Genomic DNA, 19,072 nt, shown 5'->3' with positions numbered 1-19,072 from the left:
CGAAGTCTATATGATATAGCAATATTTACAGAGTTCATAACGTTGAATACAACACCGGTAAAAACTTTTCCAAGTCAAAAAATTCTTAATTTTCCTGGTGGCTGTTTGATTGACAATTCCTATTCCTATTAAATACTATTTTCAAAATCGCAACAAAGATATACATTTCTTATTCACATTCAGTGTACCCTTTTGTTTTGACAATGCAATTACAATTTCCAGGCCTGTTTCCCAAAAAACACACACTGAGAGAGAGAGAAGGTAAATTAGAGACAACTATAAAGAGAGTTTCGCTGACACTCTTTGCAAAAATGCTAAGTACAAAGATGAGATTCATAATAAAATTGTATGTTTTCCAAAAAATACTTCTTCAGAAGTTTTCAAAACCTTTTCTTGTGAAAGAAGCCAAACAAATTGAGGAAATTCCAAGTTAACCATTAAACAATCTCCTTCAAGAGGATATTAGTTTATGTTGCTTTGTTTAATTTCTGCGAGATGTTCCTTTTGTTTTCTGAGTTGAGGTGATAATAATTTTCACTTTTCTTCACACTGAATCACTTGGTTGCTTTTTTTGGTTTTGTTGTCATAAAAAATGTTCCTTCTATGGCTATAATTTTCATTATTATAGATTTTAGTTGGGTACACATATTGAGTGGAGAAAATTTGTTGTAATTATATCACCACTTTCGATTTTTGTTGTTTCTTCTTTTTCATTTTTTGGTTTCTTTTTCCATCAATTCCAAAAAAGAAAATCTTTTGTTGGCCAAAAACAACATTAACTTTTACTCTTTTTCGTGGGCTCTTTTAAGGATTTTGGGTACGCATGTACTTGGCCTGAGTGAGTGCAGAGGAGGCCAGCATATGTTTGGTTGACAAACTATTTTCTTCACTTTTCTTCTATGCTGTTACATTTCAATGATGTGGCTGTTGTTGTTATTCTTTTTCTTTGTGGCTTTTTTTTGGGGGAAATTTTCACACTTTTTTCTTTTACCATTGAATTTTTTCTTTTTTTGGTTTTCTGTTTGAAAACTAAATCGAATTTCGAACCCAAAACAAACCGAAAAAATAATAATACAAATTTAATGAATTTAGAATGTCAAACACGATGATACCGACGACGAACCGTTTACACTATTGCTTTGGGGCAATGCTGGTGGTGGTGGTGCGGATGATGGCGATGACAACAACGGTTGGAGAATTGCGGATAAACGGCGGCGACGACGTTGCTTCTCATGCATGTTTCAAATTCATCTGACCAAAAGTTTTCGGGAAAATGTGTAATGTTCTTGCCATTTCTCGTTTTTGTATACCCCAGTAGCAAAAGCAGCAGCCAGCCAGCGAACCAAACTCAAAACGACGAAGCCAACCCAAGCAGCCAGCCAGCCAGCCAGAAAGCAGTCAAGCGCAAGTAAGCACGAGCACAAGCCAGGTACTGATGTACGGAGAATGGGGAGGCGAAAAGAGGGGGCGTATGGTTATGGTTTAATAGAAAAAAAATAAGGGAAAGCTTTCTAAAGCAGAAAGCTTTTCATTGACACTGATTGTAGGTTGTTCTTTTTTAGTAGGTATTACAACAATGACAACAACAGCAACAAGAACAACATGTGTGGCACCTACGGTTATTGTGATTATGAGAATAAGGTAATTTCATGTAATGTTAAACAGAGAATGGAGGAAAGGGAAGGGGAAGAAGGGTCAATCATAATCTCTCCCCCCAACACTAGGTGCCTTATCTCCCCTACCATATCTACCAACCACATCTGTAGGTACTTGCTATACCTATTCCAACTTAATTCCAAAGATACCTCCACCATACCTCTATCATCCATTCATCTTCTCGCAGAAATTCTAACAAAAATGAAGCCTAACAATGTAAGCAAAGCAGAAAAAATAATAAATAAAAACCGACAATATTTAAATGGCTTTTTGTCTTGCAGAGACCGATCGACCTTCATCTTCGTTTGCATTTATTAAATTCCACTCCACAACGAGACATAGACATAGAATAGAAGAAAAACAAAAAGAAGACGAAGTCTAATAAACGAACGATAAGAATGAAGAATTTTTATAGCTTTGGTCTTTCGCTTTCATTTGAGATACCACCTATAACATAACATCTTCTGGTTTATGTCGCATGCTACCCCCCATCCCACTTTGAACAATGTGGGGTGGCCCATAGACCTAATAACCGAATTGTTAGTGTAATGTTTTTGTTTTTGTTACAAACAGTTCACGACGAACATGGAAAGCACAACAAACAAACAAGCAAACCGTAAGCACTCTCATTATCATGATTATTTACTCTCACGCGCGCTCTCTCTCAAGTAAACATACGGTTATTTCCAGGGATGCCATACTGATGTTTTTCCCGCTACTTGTGATTTTTGGCACATAAAAACCGCTGTTTAAGAGTTGTAGCGATTTTCTTTTTTGAATAGCGACAGCAGCGATTTTGGAAAAATTGTTGATGACATTTAAAAATGTGAAGACATTTAAAGCAAACAAAAAGTAACAACGGACCAGGACCTATAAAAGGTTGGACAGCAAGAAATATTTTAAAAATTTAACAAAGAAACCAGTTAAATAGTATCAGTCGGTTTTGCCGGCAGATGTATACCAGCCCCAGCCTTGATTATGATTATTCAAACTGTTGACCCTTTATGGGGGAAGTTGCGAAGCAGTTGGCCAATATTGTCCAATTCGTATCTGACCTAAGTCTGATAAAAATATTACAATGTGCCTGATTTGGAAAATGTGGAAATATGCGTGAGGCACCTGATATAGCGGAGTGAAATATTCCACTTCATCTAATACAGATAAAAACACAGGTTTGGGCAAAATTACAAAAAAATCGAACATTTATATCCAATTTTATGGGAAATCATAAATTACAATTTCTGGCTAGGGGAAATATTTAGATATAGCAAGTTGTATAGAATCGCCGACTTGTTTCGCAATTATGACAGATATAGGTATTGGAAATTGTGACCCTTTGTGGTTGAGGTACCAGAACGGGTTGGGTTCTTTAAATTTCACACATACCAACATTTTTGCTAACCCAAAATCTGTTGTGAAGATGATATCTATCATGTTGGTATGTGTGAAATTTGAAGAAGCTTATTTCGCTTTCTTTCTTGAACCCTATGTGGGTTCCTCCTATCTTTTTTACAGATCTCGTGTTGATGGAAATATTGAAATATACCAAGTCTGAATGAAATCGGATGTTCATTTCGTGTTTTATGAGCTTCATGAGTAATCAAAATTTTGGCCCTTTTTAGGATTAGGTGCCGATATATTCCATCTTCAAACCAAACCTTGGGTTAATAAAAATATTGTGATGTGTGTAATTTTAAGACAATCGGACACTTACATCACACTTTATAAGAGTTTTATTTATTCAAAATGTTGACCCTTTGTGGAGGTGGTACCAGAAGAAATGGTCCGATCTCTACCATCTTTATAACAGATCTTGTGTTGATAAGAATATTAAGATTTGCCAAGTCTGAATGGAATCGGGTGTTAAATTTGCGTTTTATGGGCTTCATGGATATTCAAAATTTTGACCCTTTGTGGTGGAGGTAGCAGAAGGAGTGGGCCGATAGATCTCATATTCGCAGCAGATCTTGTATTAGTGGAAATAATGGGATGTGTGAAATATGAAGAGAACAGGATGATTAGTTCGGATTTTATGATTGTTTTGGGTATTCGCAATATTAACCCTTTTCGGAGTGCGTACCAGAAAGGATGGTCCCTTCTCTACTATCTTTATAATAAATCTTGTGCTGATTGAAATATTGAGGTGTGTCAAGTCTGAATACTATCGGATGTTAATTTCGCATTCTATGAGTTTCTTGAATATTCAAAATTTTGAATTTAATATTACGATGTACCAATTTGGACCAAATCGATACTCTCTTCGAAAATTATCGTTCGCACCAGCCAGACAGACGGACATCGCAATATCGACTCCAAATGTCCTGAAACGGATTTGGTCCAAAGTGAAATAGGGTCTATAACCGTTATTTCGATGAGGCCATATGACCGACCGTTGTATCACGTAGTTTTTATGTTGTCTTTATACATTATGCCTTAAATTGCACCCATCGACTCGAAAAAAAATCATTTAATGTCCAAAAGACTTAAAGCTCGTGGTCTGGGACGTCAAATATATTATACAATTCTGTAAAAACTACTCGCTTGTTATGACTTTTGAAAAAAACGCAAAAAAAAGAGGAGAAAAGTCGCAAAATTTTAAAAAAGTCGCAAAATCGGAAATATTTTCAAAATGTTACACCTAAAGTCACATGTTGTCAAAAAAGGTGGAATATTGCAACTTTAGTCGCACAACGGTAACCCTGGTTATTTCATCTTATTGCAGCATATATGGTACAGAGATGGGAAGTGGGAATTTTTAAATTCCTTTGACAGAGCAGTTATATTTTTATACCCTCCACCAATCTATGGAGGGTATATTAACATTGTCATTCCGTTTGTAACACCTCGAAATAATCATGATAGACTCTACAAAGTAGATATGTTCTGAATCAGCGTAAAATTCTAATTCGATGTCCGTTTGTATGTTGTAATCACGCTATATTTCTAAAATCTTGCACACTTGTGTATTTTGCCAGTAGATAGGCTAACTTCGTGAATGAACCATTTCGGTGCAGGTTTTCGTATAGCTCCCATATAACGATAGCTCCCAATATTCCGCATTTTGATGATTTTAGCGACATTATTTACCGGAATTGTTTCAAATTTCATATTTAAAGATCTTTATAAGTACTACAGCCTATGACAAAAAAAATGTATATGCAGCCCTCACGTTATCGTATAGGCCCCATACAACGATACCTCCTGATATTCGATGTTTTGGTGATATTCGCGATATCGGTTTAAATTTCATATTTGAAGATTTTAATGAGTACTACAGCCTATGAAAAAAAATTTACTAATGCACATCCACGTCTTCGTATAGCCCCCACCTAAGACGTATTTTCAATGGAATTTTTTACCTTTCAAATGGAGAAGGTCATTTAGCGTGATTATTATGAATAATATTTTTTTGTCGTTTATTTGGCGTGTTTCAAAGGAATAAACCCCATTAGTTAGTTTACAGACAACAAAACTCACCTAACACATGTAAATTAAAAAATATGAAAAAATCACTTTCAAGCTTTGCAGATTACATCACACATTCCCATCCCTGATAGAGAGTAGAGAAATTGCTTCTCTGAACAAATGATTTTTCCCCATTTCTCTCTCTCTCTCTATTTCTGTTTCTCTTCGCTGAAACCTACCACAATGTGTATCGATGACAGTGGGTTTTTTTAGTTTATCAGTCAAAAATTAAAAGTAAATTCTTTCCCCCCTCCCACATTTTCATCATCACTCGTTTAAATTGAACAGCTGTTTGTTTTGTGCTGTCCAAAATGAAATTTATTTGTTATCATTTAATGCTTTTGAGTGAAAAAATAGTAATTGAATAATTAAGAAGAATATAATTCCTTTTTATGGTTTGTGTTCATTTGTGTGGTGATTAAAAATCAATTGGGCCGAAATGGAAAGTATTAAAATTTTGATTCGATAACAGACGTTATCGACTGATAAGGAACATATAATTGTAATGATATGTCCATAAACAAATTCGAAATGGCGGGGGTATGGGAAATGTTTTTATTATTAAAATCATCAGATGAGGGGTACATTAATTAGCTCAGCGAAATATTGCTCATAAATGTCACGAAGAGGGTATGTTTTCTTTATACCCTCCACCATACATAGTATGGAGGGTATATTATGTTCATTATTCCGTTTGTAACTCATCGAAATAATAATTTTAGACATAACAAAGTATATATGTTCTTCATCAGAGTAAAATTCTAAGACGATTTAGGCCTGTCCGTACGTCTGTTGTAATCACGCTAGAGTCAAAACGAATAAAGATAGGAAGCTAAAATTTTGCGCGGATCCGTCTTTTGTCTGCAGGTAGGTCAAGTTCGAAGATGGACTATATCGGTCCACGATATCCTATAGCCGCCATATAAAGGCGATCGATATTTTTATGATTTTAGCCAAAATTTTCAATGAAATTGTCTAAGAATCCACAAAAAGAGATCCTTCTGAGTACTTTACCCCCCGAAAGAGAATTTTCTATATAGGTCGACGACATCGTATATCCCCCATACAAAGATACCTCCCTATATTCGGTATTTTGATGATTTCAGCTACATTTTTTCAATAGAATTGTCTAAAAATCCTTACTAGAAGAATAATCCATGCTTAGAAAGAGCACTTTACCCCCTCGAAGAGAAATGTCTAAATAAGTCCACAATATCGTATAGCCCATATACCTCTCTATATATTTGATATTTTGACGAGGGACATTATTCACCGGAGTTTCAAATTTCGTTTTTAGATTTCGTAACGGGAGCTACAGTCAATGACAGAAAATTGTCTATGCAAGTCCAGGTCTCCGTATAGGCCCCATATATAAGTACCTCCCTATATTTGGTATTTTGACGATTTTATGTACATTATTCACCGGAACTGTTTCAAATTTCGTTTTTGAAGTTCCTAATTGTTACTACAGCCCGTCATCGAAAATTGCCTATGCGGATCGACGTGTTCGTATAGGTCCCGTATAACGGTACCTTCCTATATTCGGTATTTTCATGATTTTAGTAACATTATCCACCGGAATTGTTTCAAATTTCGGATATGAAGTTTCTAATGAATACTACAGCCTGTCACTGAAAATTGTTGTTTGCAGGTCCTCAGTCTGCCTATAGGTCCCCTATAATGGTATCTCCCTATATTCGGTATTTTGATCATTTTAGCTACATTATTCACAGGAGTTGTTTCAAATTTCGCATATAGACTTCTTAATGGGAACTACAATCTATGCCAGAAAATTGTCTGTGTAGGTACAGGTCTTCGTATAGGCCCCATATATCAGTACCTCCCTATATTCGGTATTTTGGCCAACATAGGTATAATTTTCACCGAAATTGTTTGAAATTTCGTCAAGAAAAGAAAATTGTCCAGGTCGTCTTCGTATATCTCGAATGTAAGGTGCCTTCCTGTATTCGGAATTTTAATGATTTTAGCTATATTTGGATTTTTTTTAAAGTTTCGTATTTAAATATTGTAATGGCTTATGAAAAAATTTCCCAAGCAGATCCAGGTCTTCTCCAAATATAACGGCTATATTCGGTATTTTTATTTTTTCGAAATTTCCAAATATCTTCCAAATGGTGGAGGGTATTCAAATTTCGGTCCGGCCGAACTTACTGCTTTTTTATTAGTATTTTGTAATTAAACGTTTTGCCGTAGGATGTATACCCCTAGCCTTGAGTTATGATTATTCAAACTGTTGACCCTTTTATTGAGGAGGTTCCGAAGCAGTTGACCAAAATTATGGACAATATATGGATTATATCGTCTATTTCCTATGCTTTATATGAAGCATGTACAAATTTTGTCTTTACCAAAAATGTTTGGATGTGTGGAATATGAAGAGACCCGTATGCTTATTTCGGATTTAATAATTGTTTTGGGTATTCGAAACTTTGATCCTTTGTGGGGGAGGTACCAGAAAGAATGGTCCTATCTCTGCTATATTCATAGCATTTAATGTGTTGATAGAAATATTGAGATATGCCATGTCTGAATGGAATCGGATGTTAATTTCGCGTATTATGATAATAAATAAAGTCCTCGGGACGACGGCTAGCCAGACAAAACCAGAATAACGTTAGGCGCATATGGTACGGATTAACGGACAACGAGCAGCCTATAAAACTCACGCCCGATAATTTAGGTTTAAACTTTGAGTTGGGACCAGAATCTGATTAACAGAATTTTTCTGGAACTGTAAGAATCTACCAGTTTTTCATTTTTTCCGGATATAATAAAGGAGAAATCGGTTATTTTAGCAATATTTATACAATCTTGTAGGTTCTGGAACAGAACAGATAATATCTGTTACACCCAAAAAATTGTTACCTCTAGCAATTGCAGTAAGACGTCGACACACAGGGGCTTAAATCGTGAATTTCAATAAAAATATCATTCATACCGAAAAATGTCCCTCCAATAACACCAGAATGGGGGTAGCTATTCATGAAAAGCAAACCAGTTGAAAATTCCACTCCACAACTCTGTTCGAAGTCTAATGGCGGAATAGTATATATTAAAATGTTTAACTTTGGGAGTATATACTTCACTATGTACATATATGCATGTATTCCATTAACTTGGTCCGTGAATAATCGTCAAAATGTAAATAATTTGCCAGCCAGACTTGCAAACGAAATGTGTAAATTATCAACGTTTAACACTTGAACAACGCAAATAGTAATTAGTTTTTAAAAGCAACATTTAACGTAGTTGTATTAAGACGCTAAATAATCTATAATAATAACATTAGATAGTCTGTGAAAAAAAAACCAATAACATTTGGAAGGAATGGCAGTCATTAAAGGAAATATTTGCTTTTGAAGATTACTAGTAAAAATGGAGTTAGTTTGGGTCGAACCCATGGTAGAAGAATACAGGTAGATGTATCAAGGCTTGGGAACATTGATATGTCAAAATTTTTTTAATGTATTTTCAAATATAAGTAGATTTTTATACTACGTCATTCGGAGGTTATTATAATACACGTTTCTCAACAATTTTTGCAAATTTAGAATTTAACAATTTTGCAAATTTAAATAGTTTTTAATCCAACATTTTCAATTCCAAATTTGGTTTGACAGTTCATTGTCCCAGCAGTTGTCTCGATGCGTCTACCTATATTGTTCTACCATGGTCGAACCTAATCAAAATGTATAACAAGTACAAAATCAGATAATTTCAGCAGGACCAAACTTTAAAGCAACTTGAAATTTTTCAAAAAAAAAAAAAATCCGTCGAAAAGTCCCGTTTAAATGAACCGTTATATGGAAGCTATAGGAAGGCGTGTACCAGCATAAGAACCGATTGCGAACATGAAACACGAAATTTGAAACAATTCCGGTGAATACTGCTGCTAATATCATAAAAATGCCGAAAAACGGTGGTACTGTTATAGGTGGGATATGCAAAGACGTGGACCTGCATAGACAGACAAGTTTCTGCCACAGGTTGAATTACTCTTTACGAACATGAAATACGAAATTTGAAACGATTCCGGTGAATAATGCCGCTAATATCATCAAAATGCCAAATTTAGGGAGGTACCGCTATATGGGGGCTATACGAAGATGTGGACCTGCATTGGCAATTTTCGGTCTCAGACTGTAGTTCCCATTACTAACTGCGAACACAAAATTTGAAACAATTCAGATGAATAATGTTGCTAATATCATCAAAATACCAAAAAAACGGAGGTGCCGTTATATGTAGGCTATACGAAGACGTGACGTATTCATAGCGAACGTCAAATACGAAATGTGAAACAATTCTGGTGACTAATGTCGCCAAAATCATCAAAATACCGAATATAAGGAGGTATTGTGATATGGGAGCTATACGAAGATGTGGACCTGCATTGGCAATTTTCGGTCTCAGACTGTAGTTCCCATTACTAACTGCGAATACAAAATTTAAAACAATTCAGATGAATAATATTGCTAATATCATCAAAATACCGAATATCGTGAGGTGTCGTTATATGTAGGCTATACGAAGACGTGGACCTACATGAGCAATTTTCTGCCATAGGTTGTAGTTCTAATTGCGAACGTCAAATACGAAATGTAAAACAATTCCGGTGAATAATGTCGCTATCATCATCGAAATACCAAATATAGGGAGGTTCCGTTATATGATGGCTATACGAATACGTGGACCTGCAGAGACAAATTTCTGTAATAGGCTGTAGTACCTTTTACGAGCTTCCAATACGAAGTTTGAAACAACTCCGTTGAATAATGTCGCAAAAAGCATCAACATATCGAATATTTTTTTATTTTGGGGGGGCCGTTTTATGGAGGCTATACGAAAATGTTAACCTGCATACGCAATTTTTTGTAATAGGTTGTAGCATCCATTACAAACTTTAAATACGAAATTTGAAACAATTCTGATAAAAATGTGCCTAAAATCATTTAAATAGCGAATATCGGAAGGTATCTTTATATGGGGGCTATACGATATCGTTGACCTATATAGAGAATTCTCTCCCAGAGGATAAAGTACTCAGAAATAACTCCGTGTGTAAAATTTCAAGCAATTCCTTTGAAAAATGTGAGTATTTTAAGACAATTCCTTTGAATATCTTGGCTAAAATAATCAAAATGCCGAATAGCGGGAGGTACTGTTACGTATACGATATCGTTGACCTATATGGACAATTATCTTTCAGGGGGTAAAGTACTCACAAAGAACTCTTTGTGTAGAATTTCAGACAGTTCCATCGAAAAACGTGGATAAAATAATGAAAATACCAGAAATCCGGGCGGAGGGGGGGGGGGGGGGGGGGGAGTACTGTTATATGGAGGCTATGCGATATCATGGACCGATATAGCCCATCCTTGAACTTGATTTTTGTCTGCAGACAAAAAATTTATCTTCATTTTACCTTCCTATCCTAATTCGCTTTGACTCTGGTGTGATTACAGGATGAGATAAAAAAACTGCAACAAAGTCAAACGTCATATTTTTTTAATTTTTTGGAATGAAAATGTCGAAATCAAAGCATCAAATTTTAGAATAAGTTTAGATTTTTTCGATTTGGTCACCTTTGGCAAGATTTATGGCCTCCAAACGGCCTCTAAAACCGTCACACGCTGCCCGAATGTTGCTCTGCGGTATTTTGGCGCCTTCCCGATGAACCGTTGCTTGAGGTGATGGACATTTTGGTATTTTTTAGGGCCAACCTTGCTTTCCAACAACAGACGGACAGGTCTAAATCGTCTTAGAATTTTACGCTGATCGAGAATAAATATACTTTGTTAGGTCGAAAATTATTATATACCCTCCATAATATATATGGTGGAGGGTATAAAAATCGATAAAAAAAAAATCATTTTTAGATAAAATCTACCTTCTTTCATCCATTCCCCATGGGAATGGTGTATTTAACAAGCAATTATTGCAATTAAATGCATGGGCGACGACAATTTAATCTAAAACTGGTATAATAAATTTTTTACACTTGCGATAAGATTATCAGCACACGCTGAAGAAAAGTGAGACGAAAACGGAACTTATTTCTCTACGTTGAATCCCAAAAAGGTTTATTTAATTTCAATAGGAATCATAAATGATAAAACAATAAATCCACAAATAACAATGCAAAATTAATAAAATCCCCCATGACAATTGTATATTAAATTTAGACATAGTATTTTGCAGAGGTACGCTGGCTGGAATGAATCGCTTATCTTCAAAAATAAAATACTTTGAGTCATCGTATCCGAAATGAATTGGCATATTTAGGTGGCATGAAAAAAAATATAGCAACGTTAAAGCGCGATCGACAAGATATCATTGCCAAAGCAACATGTGTATATTATGACGGTTTTTCTGTTGTTGTAGTAATTCGATATGAATCACACTAATAGATGACTTTTGGTGTGCATATACATGTGTATTTATATATATACATGGGTTTAGCTTTTTATAAATATGTATATTGGCATTATTATGTGTTAATAAAAATAGCAACTAAAGATTTTCATTGCAAATTTTTAAAATAAATATTCCTTGTGATTAGAATATGAAAGTGAATAGATATGATAATGCTAGACAGACTTTATTGAAGTTCAACCTGTCCAAACGTAACTTGATCGACGACTGGCAAATAGTGCCATTGACATTTAATGTTATTTGCATAATATTATTATGAATGGAACTTATTAATTTTCACAATAGAAGTTTCAGCATTCTTTTAAATTCAATTCTCAGAAAATACTATAGGGAAAGAATCATTCACGGAAGTGAACGAACTTAGACCAATATCTATTCTTCCAGTGCTTTCTAAAGTTTGTGAACACATTATGAAGGTTCAAATATTATCACACGTAAGGAGATATATTTATAACGGACAGTTTGCTTTCCGTAAAAATCACAGTGCAACAGGATTGTTACTCTATATGACTGATGAGATTAGGGGTAATTCAAATTTGAACAGGAATACAGTAGTGGTGTCTTTAGATCTTACTAAGGCATTTAATACGGTATCTCATCCTATGTTGATTAGAAAGCTTAAGAATGAATTTAATTTTTCTGATACTGCTTGTAAGCTTATAATGTCTTATTTGAGTGATAGATCGCAATTTGTCTCTTATAACGGAATATCTTCTGAAATACTTTCTCTTACTTGTGGTGTGCCACAGGGTTCGGTACTGGGTCCGTTGCTGTTTGTCCTCTATGTGAATAGTCTTGCAGAGTGTTTTAGTGGGTTAAGTTGTACGCCGGTTTTATTTGCGGATGATGTGTATCTTATTTTGAAGGACGATACGTCTTCCCCAGCTGCCTTTGAGAGCAGAGTAAATAATTGCCTTGCTAGGTTTAATCAGTGGTCTTCTGACAATTCATTAACAATAAACACTCTTAAAACAAGAGCAATGATGTTTGGAAGTCGTGTGTATGATCTTAACATTACTTTGGATCGGAATCCAGTAGTGTTTGTTAGCAAGCATAGAATGTTAGGTATTTTGGTTGATGACAAGCTTTCATTTGAATCTCATGTTGACACTGTTCAACGTAAAGTCTTTGGAATTATTCGCAAGCTCTACTTAACTAATATGTATGTTCCTCAGTGGGTTAGAAGACGATTGGCTACTGCACTTCTTATGCCTCATGTTAATTATGGTTTAGAGATATTTTCTGGTACGATTGATCGTGTTTCCTGTAGGTTGCGACGTATTGTTAACTCTATTGTACGATTCGTCTTTGGCGTGAAAAGGCGTGAGCACATTTCGGGTTATGTTGTGAGTTTTTTGGGCGTTGATTTTGAACGATATATTTGCAGTAGGATTTTAAGTGCATTTTATAAGATTGTGAAAAATGGTGTACCTGTTTTGCTAAATAATATGTTTAGCTTTAATATGTCTTCTAGGACAACTCAGATTTTTATACCTAGGATATTTAACACTACTTTTGAGAAGTCCTTTGTGATACGCGTTGCTAGAATATGGAATTATTTGCCTGTTGAACTTAGAATTTTTTCACAGTCCAACAATGCGTTTCGCTTAAAACTGTTGAATCATTTGAGATTACTTCGTTGAAGGAAGACGTGGTTGTAATATTACTGTATTTTTGTTTAATTATCTTTTGAAAAATTTTCTATTGTGCCTTTTTTGTGAGCTTTTATTATTAAATTCTTTGATGACGGTGGCATATATTTTTTGTATTGTTGCTTATTTTATATAGATGCATATTGTCCTTTTTTTAGTATTTTTTGTAGTTATGGCTGGGGAGCCAATTATATATGAGATTTTGTTATGAATATTGTTATTAGTTTTAAGTTTACTCAGGAATATTTTATATTGTTAATACTATTTATTGGCCTTGAAGGCTTTGGTATTATGGAATGGAAATTGAATAAAATAAAAAAAAAAAAAAAAAAAATAATGCACTACCCACTGCTGCTAGCTGAAATAAGTACTTCCGATAACCAAATTTTTTTTCAACAAAAAATGTTTGTTTTGATTCGGTAACAAAGAGAAACGTTGGATAATCAATTAAATGTGTAGACACCAATTAGCTGATATAGAAAATCAATTAAAAAAAGCAGCTAAGTTCGGCCGGGCCGTACTTTTTATACCCCCCACTCTTTGGAAGAAATTTGAAAATTAAAAAAAATCGTTGAAAAATACCGCTCAAATAAAAAACCTTTATATGAGGGCTATACGTAGACGTGGTGCTGGATGAGTAAATTTTTGTCAAAGGGTAATGATAACGAGATATCTATTTCGAACTTCAAATACGAAATTCAAAACCATTTCGGTAAATAATGCCGCTAAGATCATCAAAATACCTAATAAAGGGAGGTACGGATATTTAGCGGCTATACGAAGACCTGGACCTGAATGTAAAAATGTTCTGTCATAGGCTGTAGTACCGATAACGAACTTCAAATACGAAACTCGAAACAATTTCGGTGAATAATGCCGCTAATATCATTAAAATACCGAATAACGGGAGGTACCGTTGTATGGAGGCTGTACTAAGACGTGGACCTGCATAGACAATTTTCTTTCATAGATTCTAGTACCCATTACGAACTTCAAATACGAAATTCGAAACAATTCCGGTGAATAATGCCGCTAATATCATTAAAATACCGAATATAGGGAGGTACGGATATTTAGGGGCTATATTAAGACGTGGACCTGCATAGACAATTTTCTGTCATAGGTTCTAGTACGCATTATGAACTTCAAATACGAAATTCGAAATAATTTCTTTGAATAATGCCTCTATTTACATCAAAATACCGAATAAAGGGAGATACCGTTGTATGGGAGTTATACTAAGACGTGGACCTGCATACACAATTTTCTGTCATAGGTTCTAGAACGCATTACGAACTTCAAATACGAAATTCGAAACAATTTCTGTGAATAATGCCGCTAATTACGTCAAAATATCAAATAAAGGGAGGTGTCGCTGTACGGCGGGCTATATTAAGAAGTGGTCCTGCATAGATAATTTTCCGTCATAGGTTATAGTACCCATTACGAACTTCAAATACAAAATTTGATGCAATTTCGGCGAATAATGTCGCGAAAATCCTGGAAATGCCGAATATTTCGGAGTAGCGTTATATGGGTGCTGTACTAAAACGTAGACCTATATAGACAATTCTCTTCCAGCGGGTAAAGTACTCAGAGGGAACTCCTTGTGTGAATTTTCAGACTATTCCATTGAAAAATGTGGTCAAAATGATCAAAAATGTGAATATCTAGGGGTACCGTTTTATGGGGGCTATACGATATCGTGGACCTATATAGACAATTCTCTTTTAGGGGGTAAAGTACTCATAGAGAACCCTTTGTGTAGAATTTCAGACAATGCAAATGAAAAATGTGGCCAAAATCATAAAAATATCCAATATCGGAGGGCACCATTGTATGGGGGCTATATGATATCGTGGACCTATATAGACAATTCTCTTTCAGAGAGTAAAGTTCTCACAGAGATCTCCTTGTGCAGAATTTCAGACAATTTCATTGAAAAATTTGTCTACAATCATCAAAAACCCGTATATCGGGGGGTACCGTTATATGGGGGCTATACGATATCGTTGACCGATATAGCCCATCTTCGAACTTGACCTGTCTGCAGACAAAATACTGATCTGTGCAAAATTTTAGCTTACTATCTTTATTCGTTTTGACTCTAACGTGATTACAACAGACTGACGGACGGACAAGGCTAAATCGTCTTAGAATTTCACGCTGAGCAAGAACATATGTATATAATGAGAGGGGTCTAACATTATTATTTCGATGAGTTACAAACGAAATAACGAACTTAATATAACCTTCATATTATGTATGGTGGAGGGTATTAAAACTGAATTTAGAATTTCAACCACTAATGACCATAAAAACCAAGAGATCACATTGAACATCTAATTTAAAACGTCGGTTGGAAGAGCTATGTGTGGTGGAGGGTATTAAAACCGAATTTTTAGGTTAAAAGGCAAAGAATTTCGACCACTAATTACCATAAAAACCAGGAGGTCACATTGAACATCTAATTCAAAACGTCGGTTCTGAAAACTCCAACAAGAGGCCTTCACTAGACACCTGTAGACCATCTACCCGAGGAGACGAAGCATTATCCTGCATGTCGACAATCCTACAAGTTTTCGTGGGTATTACCATGGGAGTCATGCGGGCGTTTGAAATTCAGGTGTGTCAAAATGGACCTAGAGGATCTAGAAAAAACACTATACTATGCTAGGAAGCCTCTATATCAACAAGCCTGTCAGGCAGTTCCGAGGAGTATTTATGCAAACGTAAATCAATAGATTTTGAACGGCCTCTTCAAAGTAAAACCCACATTTTTTGCAGCTCAAAAATGTGGTCGTCGTGAAGCCCCTTGTCATTGTTCTTTCACGGAAAAAATATCGGAACTGAGTTATCTCTCGAAGAAATAATCAAAATTGTCCACCGAATTATATGATTTTCCACCTTCCGACTTTTTCCTTTTGTGTCATGTCGGCGTCAATTCAAAATCTTTCCACTTTGTGATTAGGTTCAGCAAGATTTCGTGATAAGGATATAGTCCTGTGATGTTACTGAATATGGTAGTGGCTAATTCATTATCCCTTTCATATGAAATAAATTTGTTTCTCTAAAAATGGAAAATTTTCTTTGAATATGAAAAGAACACCTCTTATTGGAAACCCGTTTATACAATGTGGCTATATGGACCCTAGATAATAGGTAGTAGTTGTCTAGTTGTCCAGATATCAATACTAAAATGTTGCGGAGCTACGTGGAGTCTAACTCATACTTGTTAATGGGGTAATTATATTTGTAATCCGGTAGCGACACTATATGGAACCTATTCCAAGTATCCCCTCGGTGTTTCCGTGGAAATGCTGATTTCCATCGAACAACTTTTCGAATAAATGCATTTCAGATGCTATATAATTAAAGATTTATCAACAATATATCAAAGTTATAAAGGATCGACAAGTATTTCGGGGTGTTCTAAACGGTATGACAAAATGCTGTAGGGTATACAAATTGCTACATATGAACAACCTCATTTTCGCTTTCCTGCCGGTCGAAAAGTTGACAAAATTTCTTCATCATTTTCAAACACTTGTTGTCAATGCGATATGACACACACGAAAAGAACAAACAATGGTAGTAAAATTCCTATTGGCATGGATGACGTGTATACTACATATGGATATTTGACAAAAGGCCTAGCAAACTTTTACATCGGCCTATAATTAAATATAAATTATTCTACATAATTATTAATAATAGCATATTTTGTTAACTTACCGTGATGACTACATCTTTGATGGTATTACGATTTCGTATGACCATGCCCGATAACGGTTTCTTCATATATATCTTTGGCATATTTATTAAATCGCATGGGCAGATGGGCCGGCCACAACAGTAGCAGCAGCAGCAATACACTGCACGTTCCGTTGATGGATTCCGTGTTTATTGACTTTTATTGTTGTTGTTATTATTTCGAAACGACAATTAATTATTTATTTTCATACGAAATTATCTATATTGTCACTAAGTCATTCACTCATACACTATTAATAACACCCTGTGGCTATAGCTGAGCCACTTAATTTAGGCGAGGGTTTCAGAGCTGTGCTCTTCTTTACAAATTAAACACAAAGTAGGTATGTGTGTGTTAAATATAATGATTTTCTTTTGGATCAGCGTTAACTTCTGTCTGCTCGCTAATGAACCACTAAATTGGGGGGATTCCACAAACAATTGCCTTGTTCAAATTACCACCGTTGTCACTTTACATTTGCCACCAACATGACTTTTTATTAGTCTGCAGCACACAGCAGGATGCGTTCATGGTAGTTAATCACACTTATGTTTTTTTATCCTTTCGTTGTATTAAAACACTTCAGTTAAGGGAGGACTGGTATAGGAAACTTTTTATGGTAATTAAGGATGGTTCCAAAATCGGAGTACGTTAAAACTTTTCTTTCTAAATCACGACACAAAAGAGGGACAGCAAACACCTTTAATACATCCTTACAACTTATTACGAGGGCTTGACAAAATCCATCGCTTCCAAGGTTCTCAATGGGTCAAGACATGTGTTTTTAATAATCAATTATTGTTGTGGCTGACGAAAAAAAAACTTTCCACAACAAAATGTTCTGTATGGAGGAAAATTAACTAAAAACGGAATTTACTTGGCACAAAGCAATTGTTTTCCAAGCATTCTGCTTCCCACGTCTGAATACACTACTTAATTGCTCCAAGAAGTGAATGAATATTGAGCCTAAAAAAAGACAACAAAATGTCATTTACATTTAAAATCGAAAAAACATTATTATTCATCTATACCAAAAGTCCCCCTTGTGTTTCCAAAACGTTGATTTAAAAAGATAAGGTTTTTTTCGGTTTCTGAACTCAATCTATCGAGGAATATCACAAAAGACTCCGTACTTTTTTGTTTAAGTGAAGTGACTGAATGTCAGACTGTTGTCTCGTTTGTTGTTTTCGCCTTGTTTGTGGTACCAGGAAATTCTATTTAACAAACAAATATGTATTCACCAAAGCCGTTATTGAGTTGTCGCTTTTTTCACACAAATTTCCGGCAGGACATTATTTTCACACATTTATTTTCAACACTTTTTCGTTTTTATTCACACAAAAATTGTTTGTTTCTTTACTCTCGTTTCGCGTACAGACAACCGAGCGGAAGGATTCTTTGCGTCGGCGGCAGAAAGTTCTAATTAGAATTAGGGTTATTTAGGTCGACTTTTGACTAGATCGGGTATTTTAATGATAAACGAATGGAAGAATGACGAAATTGACAACAATGGGTTTACACAGGATAATAGTTAATATGTGGCAAACCAATTTCAATTTATATAAAATCAATGCAAAGAAACTCACTGAAGGCCACAAATCAACAGAAAAAATATAAATATTAAAAATGGAAATTAAAAGCAAAATAAGGAGAATATAAAAAAATATTAAGAAACATCAACATAAGAAAATAAAGAAAAAATAACAGTTGTAACCATGGTAGAAAAATACAGGTAGATGCATCAACGCTTGGGAACATTGATATGCCAACATTTTTTTAATATTTCTTCAAAAATAAGTATATTTGTATATGTTTTCCTACATGACGCCAATCGGGGGTTGTTATAATATGCATTTTTTTTTAACAATAATTACAAATTTGAGTAAATTTTCATTCAACAATTTCGATACCAAAATTGATTTTACAGTTCATTGTCCCAGCAGCAGTGTCGATGCGTCTAGCTATATTCTTCTACCATGATACCAGGTTTGTATTCAGTACCTCTGACCATGGTATTTCTACCATAACCATAACAAACATATTCCTTTAATTTAATAATACATTTTATTCAGAAACTCCATTTTTTAGC

At 35.0% G+C, this 19,072-nt stretch overlaps 1 protein-coding gene across 3 annotated transcripts in view; it reads right to left on the bottom strand.

Moving 5' to 3' along the window:
* The window catches only part of LOC101891354 (hippocampus abundant transcript 1 protein), a 60,089-nt gene extending 41,700 nt beyond the window's left edge, over positions 1 to 18,389 (bottom strand). Inside the window, exons 1-2 of one of the 3 annotated variants that reach the window (XM_005184669.4) lie at positions 18,015 to 18,389; positions 16,965 to 17,949 (exon numbers count right to left, since the gene is read on the bottom strand). In XM_005184669.4, coding sequence (XP_005184726.1) covers positions 16,965 to 17,045 — 81 coding nt within the window. In that variant the 5' untranslated portion in view covers positions 17,046 to 17,949; positions 18,015 to 18,389. The remainder of the gene's footprint in view (positions 1 to 16,964; positions 17,950 to 18,014) is intronic. The other 2 variants (XM_020037155.2, XM_011294713.3) reach the window with 2 other exon arrangements.
* Positions 18,390 to 19,072: the final 683 nt, after the last annotated feature.

Source organism: Musca domestica, unplaced genomic scaffold (assembly GCF_030504385.1).
Source record: "Musca domestica strain aabys unplaced genomic scaffold, Musca_domestica.polishedcontigs.V.1.1 15, whole genome shotgun sequence".
Lineage (NCBI taxonomy): Eukaryota > Metazoa > Arthropoda > Insecta > Diptera > Muscidae > Musca > Musca domestica.
This window is presented reverse-complemented; position numbering and strand designations above follow the sequence as displayed.